Here is a 19,232-nt window from a genome sequence, read left to right as displayed (position 1 = left end):
GCCTGAGGAGCCGAGCTGGTCATTATCCCAGAGTGTCAGGCAATCTTTAGGATTCCTGGTTCTAGACTGAGTGCCTTGAAGATAAAAGGCAGACTATGAATAGGGGGAAGCTCCTGGCTTTTATGTTCATTAAATATGGGCAAGACAGCATATATGTCAATTTTAATGTACATAAATGGGAAAACAGTTTCCTGTTGAAACAAGGGTACGTGACTATAGCTAAAAAGGGTAGAACCTCCTCTCCCATCTGAGATTTTATATTGAGAATTGAAAATTATTAGTGAGAAAATAGAGCAAAATCTGAGAAGGATAATTGGCCAAGCAAAGCCAGGCCCACACTCAACATGATGGTATCTCTCTGTTTGGATGTACTAATAGCTTTTGAACACTGCAGCTGCTCAATTCCAAAATGGCAGGAAATATTCTAGCCATCAGTGGATAGGAAGATCAGAAAATAGGAAGGGGGAAAGAGGAGATACATAATTGGAGCCCATGGCATCTGGTTAGCACACACATCACCTTTAACCAAGACTGTAATTGTCTATAGATCTGGTTGATGGCAGCCATTGATGCCTTCCACTAAAGCAACAGTCCCAACTCAGCTCTGCCCTTTGCCCAAATAGAGTTTAAAATGTTGCAGGGAGTCCTTGAAATAGAGGGGGACAGGGGAGGGGAATTGAGGTATGCAGGGAGCTCTAGATATGTGCAATCAGTTCCTACTACAGAAGCAAGATAGCATGTGTCCCCTTTTTTAAACTGAATTAATTTTTTTAGCACCCATCATTGCAGTATCTTGGGGCTGTATTTTCAGAGGTGCTGCGCAGCACCCACCACTCCAGCTGAAGTCAATGTGAGCTGTGGAGGCTCAGCACCTCTGAAAAATCAGACCCCACGTGACTTGATTGAAAAGGGAAGTGATTTTTATTGGGACAGTTTTGCATTAGTTTATTTCTGTAACATTTAGGCCCAACCACTTTGAGGAAAAAATCTGTTTGTCCGAAAGCTCCCACTACACTTGGGAATCATCCAACAGGCCCCCACTTAGCCGCCATTATATGTCTCTGGAGGAAAATAAACAAACAGAATTATTTTTCTGTTTTCATTTTTAAATAAAGACTCCCTCCTCACCTGCAACTGACCATTTATCTACCAGAGGGTTACACACTTTGGTGCTTCTTTAGACCAAGTTCATTGCACACCAGCGTTTCCTTGCTCTTATCCATTCTCCCCCACAAGTACCCTGCGGTCTACACTCCCATCCCCTTCAATTTCAAAGACTCCCTAGAACCCCAATGCCAGGGGTTCTGTGTGTCACAGAGAGGAGAATGGGGACATGCCAGGAACTCCTTGTGTCCCCAGTTTCACTCTTTTGGTTTTCCAGATTTCACCCAAATCAATAGGGTTCTGTCCTTTGAGTCCTAGAACATTCTCTGAAATCCTGGAATCAATCAGATGCGGCATTTAAAAGTTAACGTGTTACAGACAGACTGGAAAATGATATCGAGCTGAATGCAGGCCCTCACAAGCTCAGCCAAAAATCCTGGGAAAGAATCAGGTGTAATTTGCCATAAAAAATAAAAAAATCTTGAATGTTATAAACTTACTAATGCTCCAATCCTCCACAGAGTCTTTTAGGCTTAAGACTCTTTTGTAATACTAAGAAAAGAAGAAGAAAATCCCATCCAGGTCTTTTTTAATGTACACAAGGAAGAGAAAACCAATTTTTTGTTTTGTTTTATAAAGTCATTCTTAAAAACCTGGGTGCATCTTCTCACCAGCTCATCTAAGTTGCAATTGAGTAGCTATAAGGATTAGGCTGAAGGCAGCAGGATCTGGCTAAAGATCTCTTTCCCACAATGTTCTAATCACACCTTTTTGCCACTAGTTTATTATAGTAATGAACAACATGCTGATGGGAACATAATATGCTAACACTGGGGACTGAAATGTAGCCCTTTGGGAATGAACTTTGGCAGCCCTTTTCTCCCTGGCAAAGCATCCTTATTTGTAGAGCTGTGGTGAAGTCCTGGGAGTGTCAAACAGAGATTTATTATTGGAAATTACAGGCTTTTTTTGAAACACAATATATTCCCTGAAGAGTTGGCTATTTAGAATCCCCTCACTCTGCCTTTGGCCATCGGAAAGGAATAGCCAGTTTCCTCCAATTAGCAAAACCATTGCCTGGCCCTGGCAAGACCTGATCCTTCCAAGAAAACCATATGCATCATTTTAGAAAATGTCACATGATTTGCAGGAAGGAACCCTCAGTCCAAGCCAGGTTACACATGATGTGTCGGATGGAGAAAACATATCCCGCTCAGCACTTTAACACTGGGGAGGTTTACTGGCTTCTGCGGAATCGGAATGAACCCCATGGTTATTTCTCAGGGGCTTGATAATGTGGAGAGAGTTTTAAAACTATGAATAATCCCTCTCCTCTCTTCTCTGTGCCACCCACTCTTCTCTCCCTGTTACTTCCCTAAATGTGCAAAGATGGTTAAAATCTGACACATTTCTTGTTGTCCACCCCCCATTCCCTCCCTTCTTTTTTCTATCCATCCCTGTCTGATTTTTCACCCCTTTCCTTCCTGACATCTCTGCCTGCCACACAGAGACACAAAAGAGAATTCCCCAGTGGAGCCCATTCATGACCCCAATGCAGCCCCTCTGAACCACTGTGCTCCCCTTTCCTCCCCTGGTTTTGCTCCTGGAGCAGACCCCAGGCAGAGGAGCGCAGTGACTTCATTGTTAAGGCAGGTGAGATCCCAGGCCGGCTGCATTAACAAACAGGATTCGGAGGAGGGGGGGGGGGCGGGAGCACCCCCGTCTTGAAGTGGTGTCCATCACATGCAGCGTTTACAGTTTGGTTCAATAGTTCTCAGCACCCCCACAGCACAGATCGTGACTCCCAGCATCCCTGGCAGGGTTGTCTTGTGCAGAGAGTCATTTTCCTGCCCAGTCCCCGCCACTTCCCCCAGTTCTCTCCCAGTCACCTGGCATCTCCCCTGCAGGGGCTGGTGTCGGCAGGCGCAGCAAGAGCAGCAGAAACATCTTGCAACAAGCTACAGGGCCTTTGATTGCTGCTCTGTCGTCTTCCTGTGCCCTCAGATACCAACCCGGGCTGCAGCACGTCCCAGGCAGGGACTGGAGTTATCTTTTCCAGAGCTGGGAAGAACCCAGGCATGCTGACCTCCCCCCTCCCCCCGCCACACACAGGGCCCTCCCCTCCTTCTTCCCCCACTCCCCAGCCCTACTCTCCTCGCCCAGTGGGTCTGTCCCCCTCCCCTCCCTGTCTGGGATCAGGGGCTCTTGTCTGGGGCGGGTTTTCCCAGCCAGAGCTTAATTCACCGAGTGTCACAAACACCCTGTGAGCGGCCCCACAGCTCTAGCTGATTTCTCCTCTCCTCCCGCACACACCCACGGATCTGGCCAAGTGCTGGCCTTTGTGTTTGCAGAGGAGCCGTGACCCAGCCAGGAGCCTGCAGGATGCGCTCAGCTGTCCTGGGGGCCCTCACCCCCCTTCCCCGGACTGCTGGGATGAATGCCTTTGCTGCCCGAATCTAGTGTCAGAAACTGCTTCCTCGGCACACTTTGCTACATATCAGAAACGGACACAGACGATGCCTTTTTTTGCATCTCCATTAAAAAAAGGAGAGAAACAAGCATCAAGGTAGCAAATTCTGCCAGAAGAGGAAAGTCTCTCAGAATTTGCCACCTCTCACCTTTCTCTGCACGGTTCTGACCCCCCACCCCTGCAATGTTCTGAGAATTTCTCCTTTCCCCTAGAAGTAGCAGCATGGGGGGGAAGGGTGAGCCTGCAGAACCTTCCCCACTTCTGCAAGCAGCCTAATATAATCCACTGTGGTTCCCAACCTATTTTCCATTGTGGGCCACATATGCAGCTCTCTGTGTGTTATGTGGGCTGGATCCATGCAATATATATGCTACCTCTGTGGCCCTGAGGATGTCACATGGGTTGTAGCCGTGGCACCATTGATTTAACCCATGATGTAAGCCCATGTGACATCCTTGGTATTTAAATGGTCAAACACATAGGAAATAGTTAAAATTTTTATCTGTAAGGCTATGCAATTTTGGCTAAAGGTGGATAAGTTGCTATCATTTTAAATCATTGCGTGAAAACTCATTCACCATAATGACTCAACTTAATTTTTCCACACTGTCCACTTTGCTGTGGTGTGACTATGTTGTTGCAGCTCCAGTAAAGTATTTAACTTGTCTACTCATCAGAATAAACTAGTTAGTAGGCCTGTGTTTCTGGATGTATGTTTGGTATACCAGTGGAAAGCCATAAGAAATGTAAATCTTGAATTGCTCTAGTTCAGCCTGTCTGTTGATAGAGGTCACAATGATTATCAATATGGCAGCACAAAGAAACTGAAAGTTTGCAGTGATGCTGTGACAGGCATGTAAACATCTGTACAGGGAAAAAAGTGGGACTGAAACTAAGAGAATGTGATAGGCTTGGATGGATTCGATTTTTATTGATAAATGTTGGTAAATAATTTCACAGCACACACACAAACCAATTCAAATATTTCTATCAATAATTATTTAAATGTACAGGTAGGCAAAGTAAGAAAAATGCTTCTTGATAACTTATAGAGTGTGATTTAAGGATATTTACTTTGTATATTTCAACATGTGATGTATTTTAATGGTTAGTAAAGATTTAACTTTGTAATCACAATATCTACTGTCATTTAATAATTATTGTCTGACCGCCCCATAATTCTGAACTGTGAAAATTTAAATCTATAAAAATCTAAAAATATGTTTAAAAAAATCTATATTATCATCAGTTGAAATTTAAAAAAAAGAATCTAATTCTGCCAAGCCTATATATAATTTAAATACTATAGGATTACTCTGATTTTATAGAATTCAATTTTTGGAAACAGATTGTATAAAGTCGAGTGCATGCGGCCACACTAAGCACATTAATTCAGCGGTGTGCGTCCATAGTACCGAGGCTAGCGTCGACTTCCGGATTGTTGCACTGTGGGTAGCTATCCCATAGCTATCCCATAGTTCCCGCAGTCTCCCGCGCCCATTGGAATTCTGGGTTGAGATCCCAATGCCTGATGGGGCAAAAAACATTGTCGCGGGTGGTTCTGGGTACATGTCATCAGGCCCCTCTCTCCTTCCCTCCTTCCCTTCCTCCCTCCGTGAAAGCAATGTCAGACAACCGTTTCGCACCTTTTTTCCTGGGTTACCTGTGCAGATGCCATACCATGGCAAGCATGGAGCCCACTCAGCTCAAGGCAGCAGTCATGAACATTGTAAACACCTCACGCATTATCGTGCAGTTTATGCTGAACCAGAACCTGAAAAACCAGGCAAGGAGGCGGTGGCGACAGCAGCGCGGCTACGAGAGTGATGAGGACATGGACACAAAATTCTCTCAAAACGCCGGCCCCGGCGCTTTGGAGATCATGGTGTTAATGGGGCAGGTTCATGCCGTGGAATGCCGATTCTGGGCCCGGGAAACAAACACAGACTGGTGGGACCACATAGTATTGCAGGTGTGGGATGATTCCCAGTGGCTGCGAAACTTTCGCATGCATAAGGGCACATTCATGGAACTTTGTGACTTGCTTTCCTCTGCCCTGAAGCACCAGAATACCAAGATGAGAGCAGCCCTCACAGTTGAGAAGCGAGTGGTGATAGCCCTGTGGAAGCTTGCAACACCAGACAGCTACCGGTCAGTCGGGAATCAATTTGGAGTGGGCAAATCTACTGTGGGGGCTGCTGTGATGCAAGTAGCCAAAGCAATCACTGAGCTGCTGCTACCAAAGGTAGTGACTCTGGGAAATGTGCAGGTTATAGTGGATGGCTTTGCTGCAATGGGATTCCCTAACTGTGGTGGGGCGATAGATGGAACCCATATCCCTATCTTGGCACTGAACCACCAGGGCAGCCAGTACATAAACCGCAAGGGGTACTTTTCAGTGGTGCTGCAAGCACTGGTGGATCACAAGGGATGTTTCACCAACATCAACGTGGGATGGCCGTGAAGGGTTCATGACGCTCGCGTCTTCAGGAACACTAGTCTGGTTAAATGGCTGCAGCAAGGGATTTACTTCCCAGACCAGAAAATAACTGTTGGGGATGTTGACATGCCTATAATTATCCTTGGGGACCCAGCCTACCCCTTAATGCCATGGCTCATGAAGCCATACACAGGCAGCCTGGACAGTAGTCAGGAGCTGTTCAACTATAGGATGAGCAAGTGCAGAATGGTGGTAGAATGTGCATTTGGACATTTAAAGGGTCGCTGGCGCACTTTACTGACTCACTCAGACCTCAGCAAAACCAATATTCCCATTGTTATTGCTGCTTGCTGTGTGCTCCACAATCTCTGTGAGAGTAAGGGGGAGACGTTTATGGCGGGGTGGGATGTTGAGGTAAATTGCCTGGCCGCTGATTACGTGCAGCCAGACACCAGGGCGATTAGAAGAGCACATCAGGAAACGCTGCGCATCAGAGAAGCTTTGAAAACCAGTTTCATGACTGGCTAGGCTACGGTGTGAAAGTTCTGTTTGTTTCTCCTTGATGAAAACCCGCCCCCTTGATTGACTCATTCCCTGTAAGCCACCCACCCTACCCCCTTTAATCACAGCTTGCTGTCAAAGGAAATAAAGTCACTATCATTTAAAAACCATGTATTCTTTATGAATTGAATATAAAAATAGGGAGAGAACTGACAAGGTAGCCTGGGTGGGGTGTAGGAGGAGGGGAGGAGGGAAGGAAAAGGCCACTTCAAAACGTGTTGAATGACAGCCTTTTGCTTGGGCTGTCCACTGGGGTGGAGTGGCAGGGTGCACGGAGCCTTTCCCCGCCCCCCCCCCCCCCCATGTTCTCGGACATCTGGGTGAGGAGGCTATGGAACTTGGGGATGGGGAGGGCGGTTATACAAGGGCTGAAGCAGCACTCTGTGATCCTGCTGCTGTTCCTGAAGCTCCACCAGATGCCGGAGCATGTCCGTTTTATCCCGCAGTAACCCCAGCATTGCATCCTGCCTCCTCTGATCTTCCTGCCGCCACCTCTCATCTTGAGCGTCCCTCCTGTCCTCATGTTCATCCCTCCTGTCCTCACGTTCATCCCTCCTGTATTCACATTCATTGGCCGCTTTCCTGTACTGTGATACTGTGTCCTTCCACTCATTCATATGAGCTCTTTCATTGCAGATCGACTGCATGATCTCAGAGAACATTTCATCTTGTGTGTGTTTTTTTGCCGCCTTATCTGAGATAGCCTTTGGGACGGAGGAGGGAGACTTGAAAAATTTGCAGCTGCGGGAGGGAAAAAAGGGAGAGAAGTATTTAAAAAGATACATTTTACAGAACAATGGGTATACTCTTTCATGGTGAACTACACTATTCACATTACATAGCACATGTGATTTCGGTACAAGGTCGCATTTTGCATCTTAATATTGAGTGCCCGCGGCTTTGGTGTTAGAGATCACAGACGCAGGACCGGGCAACAGAATTCGGCTTGCATGTGGCCATAGTAAGCCATTGTCTTTTGGCTTCTGCAACCTTCATAAAAGCAGCCCCCTCCTTTCCCATACCAAGCAAAGTCCGTTGAGTGCTGTGGTTTTGTGGTTTTCGGGTTAACGTGCAGTAGCAGAAACTAAACTAACCCCCCCCCATCCAATTCTCTGGGATGATCGCTTTACCCCTCCCCCCACCACGTGGCTGGTATCAGGGAAGATCCCTGCTAGCCAAATGCAAACAGCTCAGCGCCAATGCCCCCCCCCCACCAACCGCTTGGCTAACTGCAGGGAAGAATTTATTTTCAGCCACAGGCAAACAACCCAGTAGGAATGGCCACCTCTGTCCCCTTAATTAAATTCCCGTATTTCAACCAGGTTACCATGAACGATATCACTCTCCTGAGGATAACATAGCGAGATAAAGAACGGATGTTGCTTGAATGCCAGCAAACACCGGGACGATACGCTGCCAGGTTTTGTCATGCAGTGATACCAGATTACTTGCTACTAGCATGGCGTGGTAAAGTGTCCTACCATGGAGGACGGAATAAGGCTGCCCTCCCCAGAAACCTTCTGCAAAGGCTTTTGAAGTACCTCCAGGAGAGCTTCATGGAGATGTCCCTGGAGGATTTCCGCTCCATCCCCAGACACGTTAACAGACTTTTCCAGTAGCTGTACTGGCTGCGAATGCATCCCAAGTCCTCAGAGCAAATTAATCATTAAAAAAATGTTTGCTTTTAAGCCATGTTTTATATTTACAAAGGTACACTCACCAGAGGTCCCTTCTATAGCTTCATGGTCCGGGATACCGCCTTGGGAGGGTTGGGAGGCTACTTCAGTCAGGCTGAGAAAAAGATCCTGGCTGTTGGGGCGAACGGTGTGCTGTGTGCTCTCCGCAAGCTCATCCTCCTCCTCATCATCATTTTCCCCATCCACAAAATCCTCAGGCATGGCTGAGAGTAACCCCTCATTGGAATCCATGGTCAGGGGTGGGGTAGTGGTGGCGTCCCCCCACCCCTTGAATTGCATGCAGCTCAGCGTAGAAGCGGCATGTCTGCAGTGCTGCCCCAGACTTCTTTGGTTTTCTGGTACACTTGTCTGAGCTCCTTAACTTTCACGCGGCACTGTAGTGAGTCCCTATTGTGGCCTCTCTCCATCATGCCCTTGGAGATTTTTTCAAATGTTTTGGCATTTCGTCTTTTGGAACGTAGTTCTGCTAGCACGGAATTGTCTCCCCATACAGCGATCAGATCCAGTACCTCCCATGTGGTCAATGCTGGAGCTCTTTTTCGATTCTCGGACTGCATGGTTACCTGTGCTGATGAGCTCTGCGTGGTCACCTGTGCTCTCCACGCTGGGCAAACAGGAAATGAAATTCAAAAGTTCGCGGAGCTTTTCCTGTCTACCTGGCCAGTGCATCTGAGTTCAGATTGCTGTCCAGAGCGGTCACAATGGTGCACTGTGGGATAGCTCCCGGAGGCCAATACCGTCCAATTGCGTCCACACTAACCCTAATTCGAACCGGCAATGTCGATTTCAGCGCTACTCCCCTCATCGGGGAGGAGTAAGTACAGAAATCGATTTTAACAGCCCTTTATGTCCAAGTAAATGGCTTCGTTGTGTGGACGGGTGCAGGGTTAATTTGATTTAACACTGCTAAATTCAACTTAAACTCGTAGTGTAGACCAGGCCTAAGTGTTAAATTCTGAAAAGCTCAGAAGTGACTTAGTAGTCAAAGTGCCACTGAAAGTCGATAACACATGATCCAAAATCATTTAGGCATTTATGGAAATTTCATAAAAGTATATGCGAAACAATTCCACTGATAATAAAGCTTAATGCTCTTTTGTTGTTAGGTTTTGTTTTCTGTTTTTTTGTTTTGTTACTCATTTAAATGTGAGTGCCACACACAGAGGAAATTTCATTGTCACCAACTATTCTGCCCATGGTCCAGGGTTAGATTGCTAACTTGGGATGCAGGAGACCTGGGGTTACTTTCCTTGCTGTGCCACAGACTGTGTGACTGTGGGCTATTGACTTAGGCCCAGACCTACAAAGTGAGTTAGGCACTGACACCCCAGATTTAGAAGCCTAAATCCCAGTGTTAGATGGCATCCCACAAAACCCAGTAGGTAACTAAATTCACTCAGCACCTAAGTTTTTGCAGTAAAAGTTCCCTTGGCACTTAAGTCACTGCCTCTGAGCGTGCATGCTCCTGCCTCACTCCAGGGCCTGGTCTATACTACAAAGTTAGGTTGACATACACCACCTTGCATTGACCTGATTGTGCAGGTGTCTACACTTGGTCTCCCACCAATGTAAGCTGAGCTCTACTTTACACTGACATAGTAACACCACCTCCCTGAGCGGCGTTGAGCCATGGTTGATGTCCAGAGGCCAATGCAACGGGAATGTGGACACTGTGTTACCTATGTCAAGCCATACGCTCCTCCAGCAGCTGTCCCACAATGCCCAATGCTGACCTCTCTGGTCACAATTGTGAACTCCACTGCCTAGGGGTCACAGAGACAGGAAGCCACCCGCCCCTTTAAAGCCCAGCAAATTTTTGAAATACCTTTTCCTGATTGTCCATCGTGATGAGCACACCTAGGAGCTCTCAGTTGTTGTGTGCAACTGCCCAGCTGACCATGCCAGCTACGTGTTCCAGGCGCACTCCAGCCTGGAGTCGACAGGAGAGACTGGATCTCCCGGGCCTACAGGGAGAAGAGGCTTTGCAAGCACAGCTATGGACCAGCCAGAGAAACGTTGGCATCTCTGAGAAGACTGCATGGGGCATACAGGAAAATGGGCATGACAGGAACCAGCAGCAGTGCTGCATGAAAGCAAAGGAGCTGCGGCAGGCATATCAGAAAGCCAGAGAGGCCAATAATCGATTCAGTGCCAAGCCACAGACCTGCTCCTTTTACAATGAGCTGCATGCCATACTTGGCAGACATCCCACCACTACCTCACACACCACTGTGGATACTTCTGAGCATCCTGAGTCCCAGGTCCCAGCTATGAACAGCAAGGAGGAGGAAGAGGAGGAGGATAAGGGGACATGCTACAGGGAGGTCCAGCTATGCCACAAGCCAGGATCTATTTGAGACTCCACTGAAGTCCAGTGAGTCCCAGCAGTCGAGCAGAGTCGAGCCTGATGCAGGGGAAGGAACTTCAGGTGTGTAAATTTATTTTCCAATACGGTGATGGCACCCCCAATTTGGCAGGATACAGCTATTGACTTTTCATTAACTTACTCGTGCCAGAAGAGGTAGCTGGGTACAGGAGTGGCAGAAGCGCCCTAAAAATGGGGGGGCCACAAGCACCCGAACTGTGCCCCCGCCCTGTGCACCACGCTGTCCCTGAGGCTCCGCCCTTCTGCTGCTCATTCCCCCAAGCCCCTGCCCTCAAAATGCCCCTTCCCCCAAGATCCCACCCCCGCACCATATGTTCCCCCGAAGCTCCGCCCCTGCCCTGTCTCTTCCCCCAAGGCCCCATTCCTGCAACACCTTTTCCCCTCAAGACCCCACCTCCCGCTCACTCCTCTCTCCACCTCCTGCCCCCATCACTCACCCTTACCACCGGTAAAAAGTGGGAGGGTCATGGCCCCCTAACCCCGCCCTGTACTGGCACACCTGGGTGGGTAAGTGGAGCCGTTTGTTTATGTACACGGAGATATCCCTTGAATCCTCCTGAGAGATCTCGACTAAACTTTCACAGAGGTGCTCTGCAGTCTTCTCCCCAAGGTTTCTAGAGATGTCAATCTTATCTCTTCCTCCACGGTAGGACACTTTCACCCGACTGTGGTAAACTGGCTAGTGGCCTACAGGCCCGGGTGGTTTTGTTACCCTCAGGAGTGAGATACCAGCTAAAATCACACCCATCTATGGGAAACGGTGCCAGTATACTCAGTTTCATGCCACCAAGCAATTCCCTCCTTGTTTCCCCCTCCCCAGGTGAGCCATACGCACCATGGCTGGTGCTGTGAGAAGCGCGGTGCACAAGCACTCCCAAGCGGAAGTGTCAATAAGCATGTCTTGTTTAAAATGTCAGGGGAGCGAAGGAAGGGAGTTCTGAATCTCAACTTCCACTTTCTGTTGGAGGCCAAAGGACACAGCCCAGCATACTTTGGGGTGGGTGTTTGGCTCATGGTTTTGTTTATGAATCCTGCTTGCAGCGTTCTCCCAAATTAATGCCGGGGACATCCCTCCTTTTATTAAAAGTTTCTTTTCTACACACAGACTCAGTGCTTTATTTGCAAATTAAAAGTAAATACATTAAAACCTTAGTACATGTCTAGAACAGAGCTTAAAGAAGGGGAAGGAACATTCATGTCCAGTTTAGCTACACATACACTGACCTGTTGAGAGCTACGGTTGATGTATGTGATGCTGTGGTTGTCCTTAATGTCCCCCGGAGTGGTAGGGCTATGGATGCAGCCCCTGATGTCATGTGGAATGTTGAGGAGGGGTGTAGGGAGGTGCTATCCCGGAGTTCTCCATGGGCTGCAAAGGGAGGCGAGCCTGTGTTTGTTGAAGTTGTAGGTCCACAAGAGTCTGCAGCATCTGTGCTTGTTGCCAGAGAAGCCCAAGTATGTCCTAGTGCATCTCCCTCTGCTTTTCCTGCGCCTTTCTCCTGTCCACTCTTTCCTTCGCCACACAGTCTACAATATTCATCCTACAGGCCCTCTGTTCACCATCGGATGCAGCACTGGCTTGCAGGATCTCACTGAACATGTCATCCTGAGTTCTCTTCTTTCTCCTGTGTGGATTCTCCGATGCTTAGTAAGGGCTGAGCTCTGACTGAACCTTTTCCCGCAATCAGAGCAGTTATAGGGTCTCTCTCCCATGTGCAGTCTCTGATGCGTAATAAGGGTTAAGCTACCCGTGAAGCTTTTCCCACAGTCAGGGCATTTATAAGGATTCTCTCCCCTGTGGATCCTCCTGTGGGCAGCAAGGTTGGTGCTCCAACAGAAGCTTTTCCCACAGTCTTTGCAATTGTAGAGTTTCTCTCCCGTGTGGATTCTCTGATGCTTGAGAAGGTCAGCACTCACAATGAAGCTTTCCCCACAGTCGCATTTATAGGGTCTTTCTCCTGTGTGGATGCTCCTGTGTGCAGATAGGGCTGAGCGCTGGCTGAAACTCCTCCCGCAGTCGGGGCATTTATAGGGTTTCTCTCCTGTGTGGATCCTCTGGTGGGTCATAAGGGATGAGCTGTTCCTGAAGCTTTTCCCACAGCCTTTGCATCTGTAAGGTTTCTCTCCTGTGTGGATCCTCCGATGAACAGTCAGGGCTGAGCTGACACAGAAGCTTTGCCTGCACTCAGGGCATTTATAGGGCCTCTCTTGCAAGTGTAGTCTCTGATGTTTAAGAAGGGTGGAGCTCTGCCGGAAGCTTTGCTCACATTTAGGGCATTTATAGGGTCTCTCTCCGGTGTGGATCCTCCGATGTGCCATGAGGTTTGAGCGCACTCTGAAGCTCTTCCCGCAGTCAGGGCATGTATAGGGTCTCTCTCCCGTGTGCACTCTTCTATGTTTACTAAGATCCGAGCTCATGCAGAAGCTTTTCCCACAGTCTTTACATCGATAGGGTTCCCCTTCCGTGTGGCTTCTCCTCTGTACAGCGAGGGCTGAGCTCCAGGCAAATCTTTCCCCGCAATAGTCGCATTTGTAAGGTGTCTCTCCCATGTGTATTCTCTTGTGTTCAGTAAGGCTGGAGCTCCGCATGAAAGTCCTCGCATTCCTGCAGTCCTCGCATGTAAAGGGTTTCTCTCCCGTGTGGCATCTCCGATGTGTGATAAGCTGTGCCCGCCAATTGAAGCCTTTCCCACAGTCGGCACACTTATGTGGCTTCTCTCCTGTGTGGATTTGCCGATGAATCGCAAGGCGTGAGCTCCAGTGGAAGCTTTTCCCACAGTCGGGGCATTTATAAGACTGACTCTCACTGGCTTTTTCCTTTTCACGATTCTGGGAAAGTTCCCCTTTGGCGCTTCCTGATAACATCCCATGCAGTTCCATTCACTCGGGACATTCCTGCTGAGGTCTGTCATCTTTATTCTCCCTTCTGAACCCATCAGCTCCCTTCTGAATCCAGACGTGAGTCATTCATTCCCTGTGCTGCAAAGGTGAATGGCAAATACTGGTAAACCAAACCAAACCAAACCAGGTGATAAGCTCAATACCCAGCCAGCGAAGGAGAAGGTGCAGAGGGACCAATTCTGCCTTCTCAGCCCATCTGAACATGGAGGAGAGGTCATTACTGGCTGGTCCCAGTCAGGATGGATGAGAGGCCATGAGTGACATCTGCCATGAGGATATGACACCTGCTGGCTATTTTTCTGACTGAGCTGAGAAGAGGCAGGGGCCGGAGAGCTTACAGGGGCATTGGAAGTTTTGGAGTTTGGTCTGACTTATTCCTCACCTGGGTGGGAGTCGCTCAGTGTCTCCTTTTCTGAAGAATCTTGAGGGTCTGGGGCACTGGGTTCTTCCCTGTGGTCCATGTGGTAAATGAGGTCTAGTGAGGTGTTCGGGAGAGCGGGGGTCCTGCTCATAGGATGGAAAGGGGTGATTATCAGAGCTTGTTATAATTCCATTGACCATTTCCCAGAGAGAACATCCCACCTGGTCCCATCCAGCCTCTTTCTTTGCAGGAGGGACATTTCATCCTCAAAGATGGGAAAATGTTCATGAAGACCCCATGGGAAAGCCTAGTGACTGGAGGGAAACGTGCTGTGTGTCTCCTGGAATAAAAGTAGGGATCCCCAAACATGGGGAATTGATTACTTGGTCAGAGAGCAGATAATAAGCCACTTGTCACAACACTGCAGAAGGCCAGAGAACCTCAGGGGAGGGAACCAGCCCAAGGCAGGGGACACAAGGAGTCTGTGACTATTGAAGCCCTGTGGATATTCAGATACTCAAATGTGTAGGACAGATAGGAAGTATGGCAAGAGACCACCCTGGCTTCACCAGGAGATCTTCAATTTTCCGAAACCCAAAAAAGAGTCCTACAAAAAGTGGAAACTAGGTCAAATTACAAAGCATGAATATAAACAAATAACACAAGCATGTAAGGACAAAATTAGGAAGGCAAGATTAAACTAACTAGAGACAAAGGTTGACAGAAAAACATTCTACAAATACATAAGAAGCAAGAGGAAGATGAAGGACAGGATAGGCCCATTACTCAATGAGGGGAGCAAAACAATAACTATAAATGGGGAAATGGCAGAAATGCTAAATTACTTTTTTGTATTAGTTTTCATCAAAAAGGTTAGTAGCGATTGGATGCCTAACATAATGGATGCCAGTGGAAATGAAGTAGGATCAGAGGCTAAAACAGGGAAAGAACAAGTTAAAAATTACTTAGACAAGTTAGATGTCTTCAAGTCACCAGGGCCTGATTAAATACATCCTAGAATACTCAAGCAGCTGACTGAGGAGATATCTGAGCCATTAGCGATTATCTTTGAAAAGTCATGGAAGACAGGAGAGATTCCAGAGGACTGGAAAAGGGCAATTATAGTGCCAATCTATAAAAGGGGAAATTAGGACAACCCGAGGAATTACAGACCAGTCAGCTTAACTTCAGTACCGGGAAAGATAATGGAGCAAATAATTAAGCAATCAATTTGCAAACACCTAGAATATAATGTGATAAGTAACAGTCAGCATGGGTTTATCAAGAACCAACCTGATAGCTTTCTTTGACAGGGTAACAAGCCTTGTGGATGGGGGGAAGCAGTTGATGTGGTATATCTTGACAGTAATACAGCTTTTGATATTGTCTTGCATGACCTTTTCCTAAACAAACTAGGGAAATACAACGTAGATGGAGCTACTATAAGGTGACTGCATAACTGATTGGAAAACCATCACCAGAGAGTAGTTATCAGTGGTTCACTGTAAAGCTGGAAGGGCATATCAAGTAGGGTCCCACAGGGATCATATCTGGGTACAGTTCTCTTCAATATCTTCATCAATGATTTAGATAATGGCATAGAGAGTACAGTTATAAAGTTTGTGGATGATACTAAGCTGGAAGGGGTTGCAAGTTCTTTGGAGGATAGGATTAAAATTCAAAATGATCTGGACAAACTGGAGAAATGGTCTGAAGTAAATAGGATGAAATTCAATAAGGACAAATGCAAAGTACTCCACTTAAGAAGGAACAATCACTTGCACACATTCAAAATGGGAAATGACTGCCTAGGAAGGAGTACTGCGGAAGGGGATCTGGGGGTCATAGTGGACTACAAGCTAAATATGAATCAATGGTGTAACACTATTGCAAAAAAAGCAAACATCATTCTGGTATGTATTAGCATGGTGTTGAAAACAAAACATGAGAACTACTTCTTCCGCTCTACTCCACGCTGATTGGGCCTCAACTGGAATATTGTGTCCAGTCACGGGAAATACCAAGTTTTGACATTTCTTTCTGATTTGGAACAAATTTAAAAATCACAGAATTTTCCATAAAATTCCAGTTTCACACAGCTTTAACTACAGTGACTGATACTTAAAAAAAAATTCATGGGATAAAATCATGTTCCCTGCATTTTGTAAATCTAATAGTTCTTCAGTTGTCCATAGAGTCTTTTAGAAAATATTAGAATACTTGTGTACTTCTAATATTTGATAAAAAAGAAGAAAACCAAAGTCTCTTTCAGGTCTTTTTTCATTCAGCACAAGTGGGGGAAATTGGTCACAAACCCAATTGTTTTTTTAGGTAACCTTTAAAAATTGTGGGTACATAGAATCATAGAACTGGAAGGGACCTTGAGAGGTCATCTAGTCCAGTCCCCTGCACTCATGGCAGGACTAAGTATTATCTAGACCATCCCTGACAGGTATTTGTCTAACCTGCTCTAAAAAATTCTCCAATTATGGAGATTCAATAACCTCCCTAGGCAATTTATTCCAGTGCTTAACCACCCTGACAGTCAGGAAGTTTTTCCTAATGTCCAACTTAATGTCCATCTCATTGCCTTGTCTGAATTATAGTTCAGCAACTGTCAGGCAGGATTTGGTCACAACTATGTGCCTGATAAAGCTCTAATTACATCCCACTAGTTGGTGACACTAATAAATAAAATGCTGACGAGAAAGGGAATTTATGCACATTATGGTCTGAAATTTACATTTTGGGGGATAAAATCTGACTGGCCTATTCTCTCCAGTGAGACATTGCTATTTTTCAGGCAGTTATGAAAGCATGGGTGTGTCCAACAGAAATATTATTTAGAGAAACACAGACTTTTCCGAAGCGTGAGAGTCTGAAATGTGATAGGCTTTTTCTCCCCCGTCAAACATGATTTTTGAAGCTATTATGAAGTGAAGTGAGTGATAAAGATTTAAAAAAAAAATACAGACTATCTGGCAGCAGAAATATTCCTTTAACAGCTGAACAGGATCCTCCTACTCTGATGTGCCCTTGATAAGGAATGACCACTGAAGGCCCCCATCCTCCCGAGGGAGCTGTGCAGATCATTTCAGTGGGGATGGGTGGGTAACATTTTTACAAGGTAGGAAGAAAGTAACACAGTCCAAGTCCTTTTACTCCTGATGCGTATGATAGAGCAAACATTTCCCTGTTGGCACTTCACAACCAGGGAGGTTTATCTATCAAAGCAAAATTTGAGGGGACCCCACAGCTTCTCTTAGAGAGGTTGGCAATGGGGTTATATTTGTAAATGAAGAATAAGAACATAAGAACGGCCATACTAGGTCAGACCAAAGGTCCATCTAGCCCAGTATCCTGTGTTCCAGTCATGGCCAATGCCAGGTGCCCCAGAGGGAATGAACAGAACAGATAAGTTAAGTGATCCATTCCGTCTCCCATTCCCAGCTTCTGGCAAACAGAGGCTAGGGACACCATCCCTGTTCATCCTGGCTAATAGCCATTGATGAGATCAATCCTCCATTACCTTATCTAGTTCTGTTTTGAACCCTGTTATAGTCTTGTCCTTTACAACATCCTCTGGCAAAGAGTTCCACAGGTTGACTGTGCATTGTGTGAAGAAATACTTCCTTTTTTTTTGTTTTAAACCTGCTGCCTATTAATTTTATTTGGTAACCCCTACTTGTGTTATGAGGAGTAAATAACACTTCCTTATTTACTTTCTCCACACCAGTCATGATTTTATATACCTCAATCATATCCTCCGTTAGTCGTCTCTTTTCCAAGCTGAAAAATCCCAGTCTCATTAGTCTCTCCTTGTATGGAAGCTGTTCCATATCCCTAAACATTTTTTGTTACCCTTTTCTGAACCTTTTCCAATTCCAATACATCATTTTTGAGATGGGGCGACCACATCTGCACGCAGTATTCAAGATGTGGGCATACCATGGATTTATATAAAGGCAATATGATATTTTCTGTCTTATTATCTATCCTTTTCTTAATGATTCCCAACATTCTGTTTGCTTTTTTGACTTCAGATACATATTGAGTAGATGTTTTCAGAGAACTATCCACAATAACTCCAAGATCTTTCTCTTGAGTGGTAATGGCTAATTTAGACCCCATCATTTTGTATGTATAGTTAGGATTATGTTTTCCAATGTGCATTACTTTGCATTTATCAACATTGAACTTCATCTTCCATTTTGTTGCCCAGTCACCCAGTTTTGTGAGATCCCCTTCCTAATGATTCCCAACATACTGGTTGCTTTTTTGACAGCCGCTGCATATTTAACCCCCCTCCCACCCATCACTACCGCACACACACTCTTCCCTCTCCTGTGTCACCCCTTCACCTCTCCCCTGTTGTTCACCTAACAGCAGAGATGGTTAAACTGACCACATTTCACACTGTCTCTCTACTTCTCTGTCATATTGTTCACTCTTAAGCTTCCTGACAACTCTACCCTTCCTCAGACAAAAATGGGACACCCCCTTTGGGGGGGGGGATCTGTTGATAGTGCCCCTTAAGTCCCTCATCTTCCTCCCCAATTTCCCCATCTGAAGTCACCATCCCCCAGCTTTGCCCCTGGGATAGATCCTGATCAGTGCTCAGGGCAGACTGAGACCAGCAACAGCAGTCATGCTGTTAAGGCAGCTCCCAGGGGTCCTTTGTGCAGAGTCACTTTCCTGCCCGGCCCCAGCCCTTTCCCCCGGGTCTCTCCCCTCACCTGCAGGCTCCGGCTCAGGGGCTGGTGGCGGCAGAGCCCGGGGCTGCCCCAGGGGCTGGTTCCAGCCCCCGCAGAAAGTCCCCCCCGGGCTGGGCACAGAGGGGGGTTAGTGCAGGTCTCTCCCCAGCACAGACAGAGATGGGAGGGGAGCAGCAGCGGCTCAGCCCCGGCTCCCAAGGGAGGCAGCAGCAGCTTCTTCTAAGAGCCCTGCTGATGAGCAGCACCCAGGCAAGGGGATGCTGCCCAGTCTCTGATCCCTCTCTTCTTTCCTCTCCTCGCCCCTTCCTCCCACACCAGTCCCTTCCTGTGCGTCCCTCCATATCAACTCGGGCTGCAACCGCCCCCTGGGGCTTTCCCGGGTTGGACCCGAACCTCCGCAGACCCTGGGGTTAGAACCCAGGCGTCCGGTCTCCCCAGCCCTGCTGCTCCCCTTCCAGTCTCCCCAGCCTGGCTCTCTCCTCCCCCACCCCCAATGGATCTGCAGACCCGGCTGCCTGGGATCTGGGTGTTTTCTCTCCCATCCAGGCTGAATTTTGTCTCAATGCTCCCGTGTCACAAAGACCCTGGCGGGGGCTC

General features: G+C 47.1%; 2 protein-coding genes across 4 annotated transcripts in view; both read right to left on the bottom strand.

The window, feature by feature from the left end:
* The window catches only part of LOC128848359 (zinc finger protein 420-like), a 38,031-nt gene extending 34,929 nt beyond the window's left edge, over positions 1-3,102 (bottom strand). The window contains exon 1 of the mRNA XM_054048339.1: positions 2,994-3,102. Within this exon, the coding sequence (XP_053904314.1) occupies positions 2,994-3,051 (58 nt within the window). The 5' untranslated portion in view covers positions 3,052-3,102. The remainder of the gene's footprint in view (positions 1-2,993) is intronic.
* A 4,125-nt stretch (positions 3,103-7,227) lies between these two features.
* LOC128848304 (zinc finger protein 501-like) lies at positions 7,228-18,919 on the bottom strand. Of its 3 annotated transcripts, none has more exons than XR_008447003.1 (2): positions 15,214-16,029; positions 7,228-7,316 (listed from the first exon to the last, which is right to left on the bottom strand). XR_008447003.1 is itself a non-coding variant. In XM_054048221.1 (2 exons), the coding sequence occupies exon 1, from the start codon at positions 13,536-13,538 to the stop codon at positions 12,195-12,197; it is 1,344 nt and encodes a 447-aa protein (XP_053904196.1). In that variant the 5' UTR covers positions 13,539-13,778; the 3' UTR covers positions 7,236-7,316; positions 11,883-12,194. The 3 variants fall into 3 exon arrangements, 1 of the variants encoding a protein (XP_053904196.1); XR_008447004.1 differs by lacking the exon at positions 15,214-16,029 and adding an exon at positions 18,657-18,919 and having other exon boundaries at positions 7,236-7,316; XM_054048221.1 differs by lacking the exon at positions 15,214-16,029 and adding an exon at positions 11,883-13,778 and having other exon boundaries at positions 7,236-7,316.
* Positions 18,920-19,232: the final 313 nt, after the last annotated feature.

Source organism: Malaclemys terrapin, chromosome 13 (genome assembly GCF_027887155.1).
Source record: "Malaclemys terrapin pileata isolate rMalTer1 chromosome 13, rMalTer1.hap1, whole genome shotgun sequence".
NCBI lineage: Eukaryota > Metazoa > Chordata > Testudines > Emydidae > Malaclemys > Malaclemys terrapin.
Note: the sequence above shows the minus strand (reverse complement) of the source record. Positions and strands in the feature narration are given on the sequence as shown.

Bases quoted from the DNA above. Each gene is read 5' to 3' on its own strand.
- LOC128848304 (XM_054048221.1), bottom strand. From the start codon at position 13,538: ATGGAACTGCATGGGATGTTATCAGGAAGCGCCAAAGGGGAACTTTCC.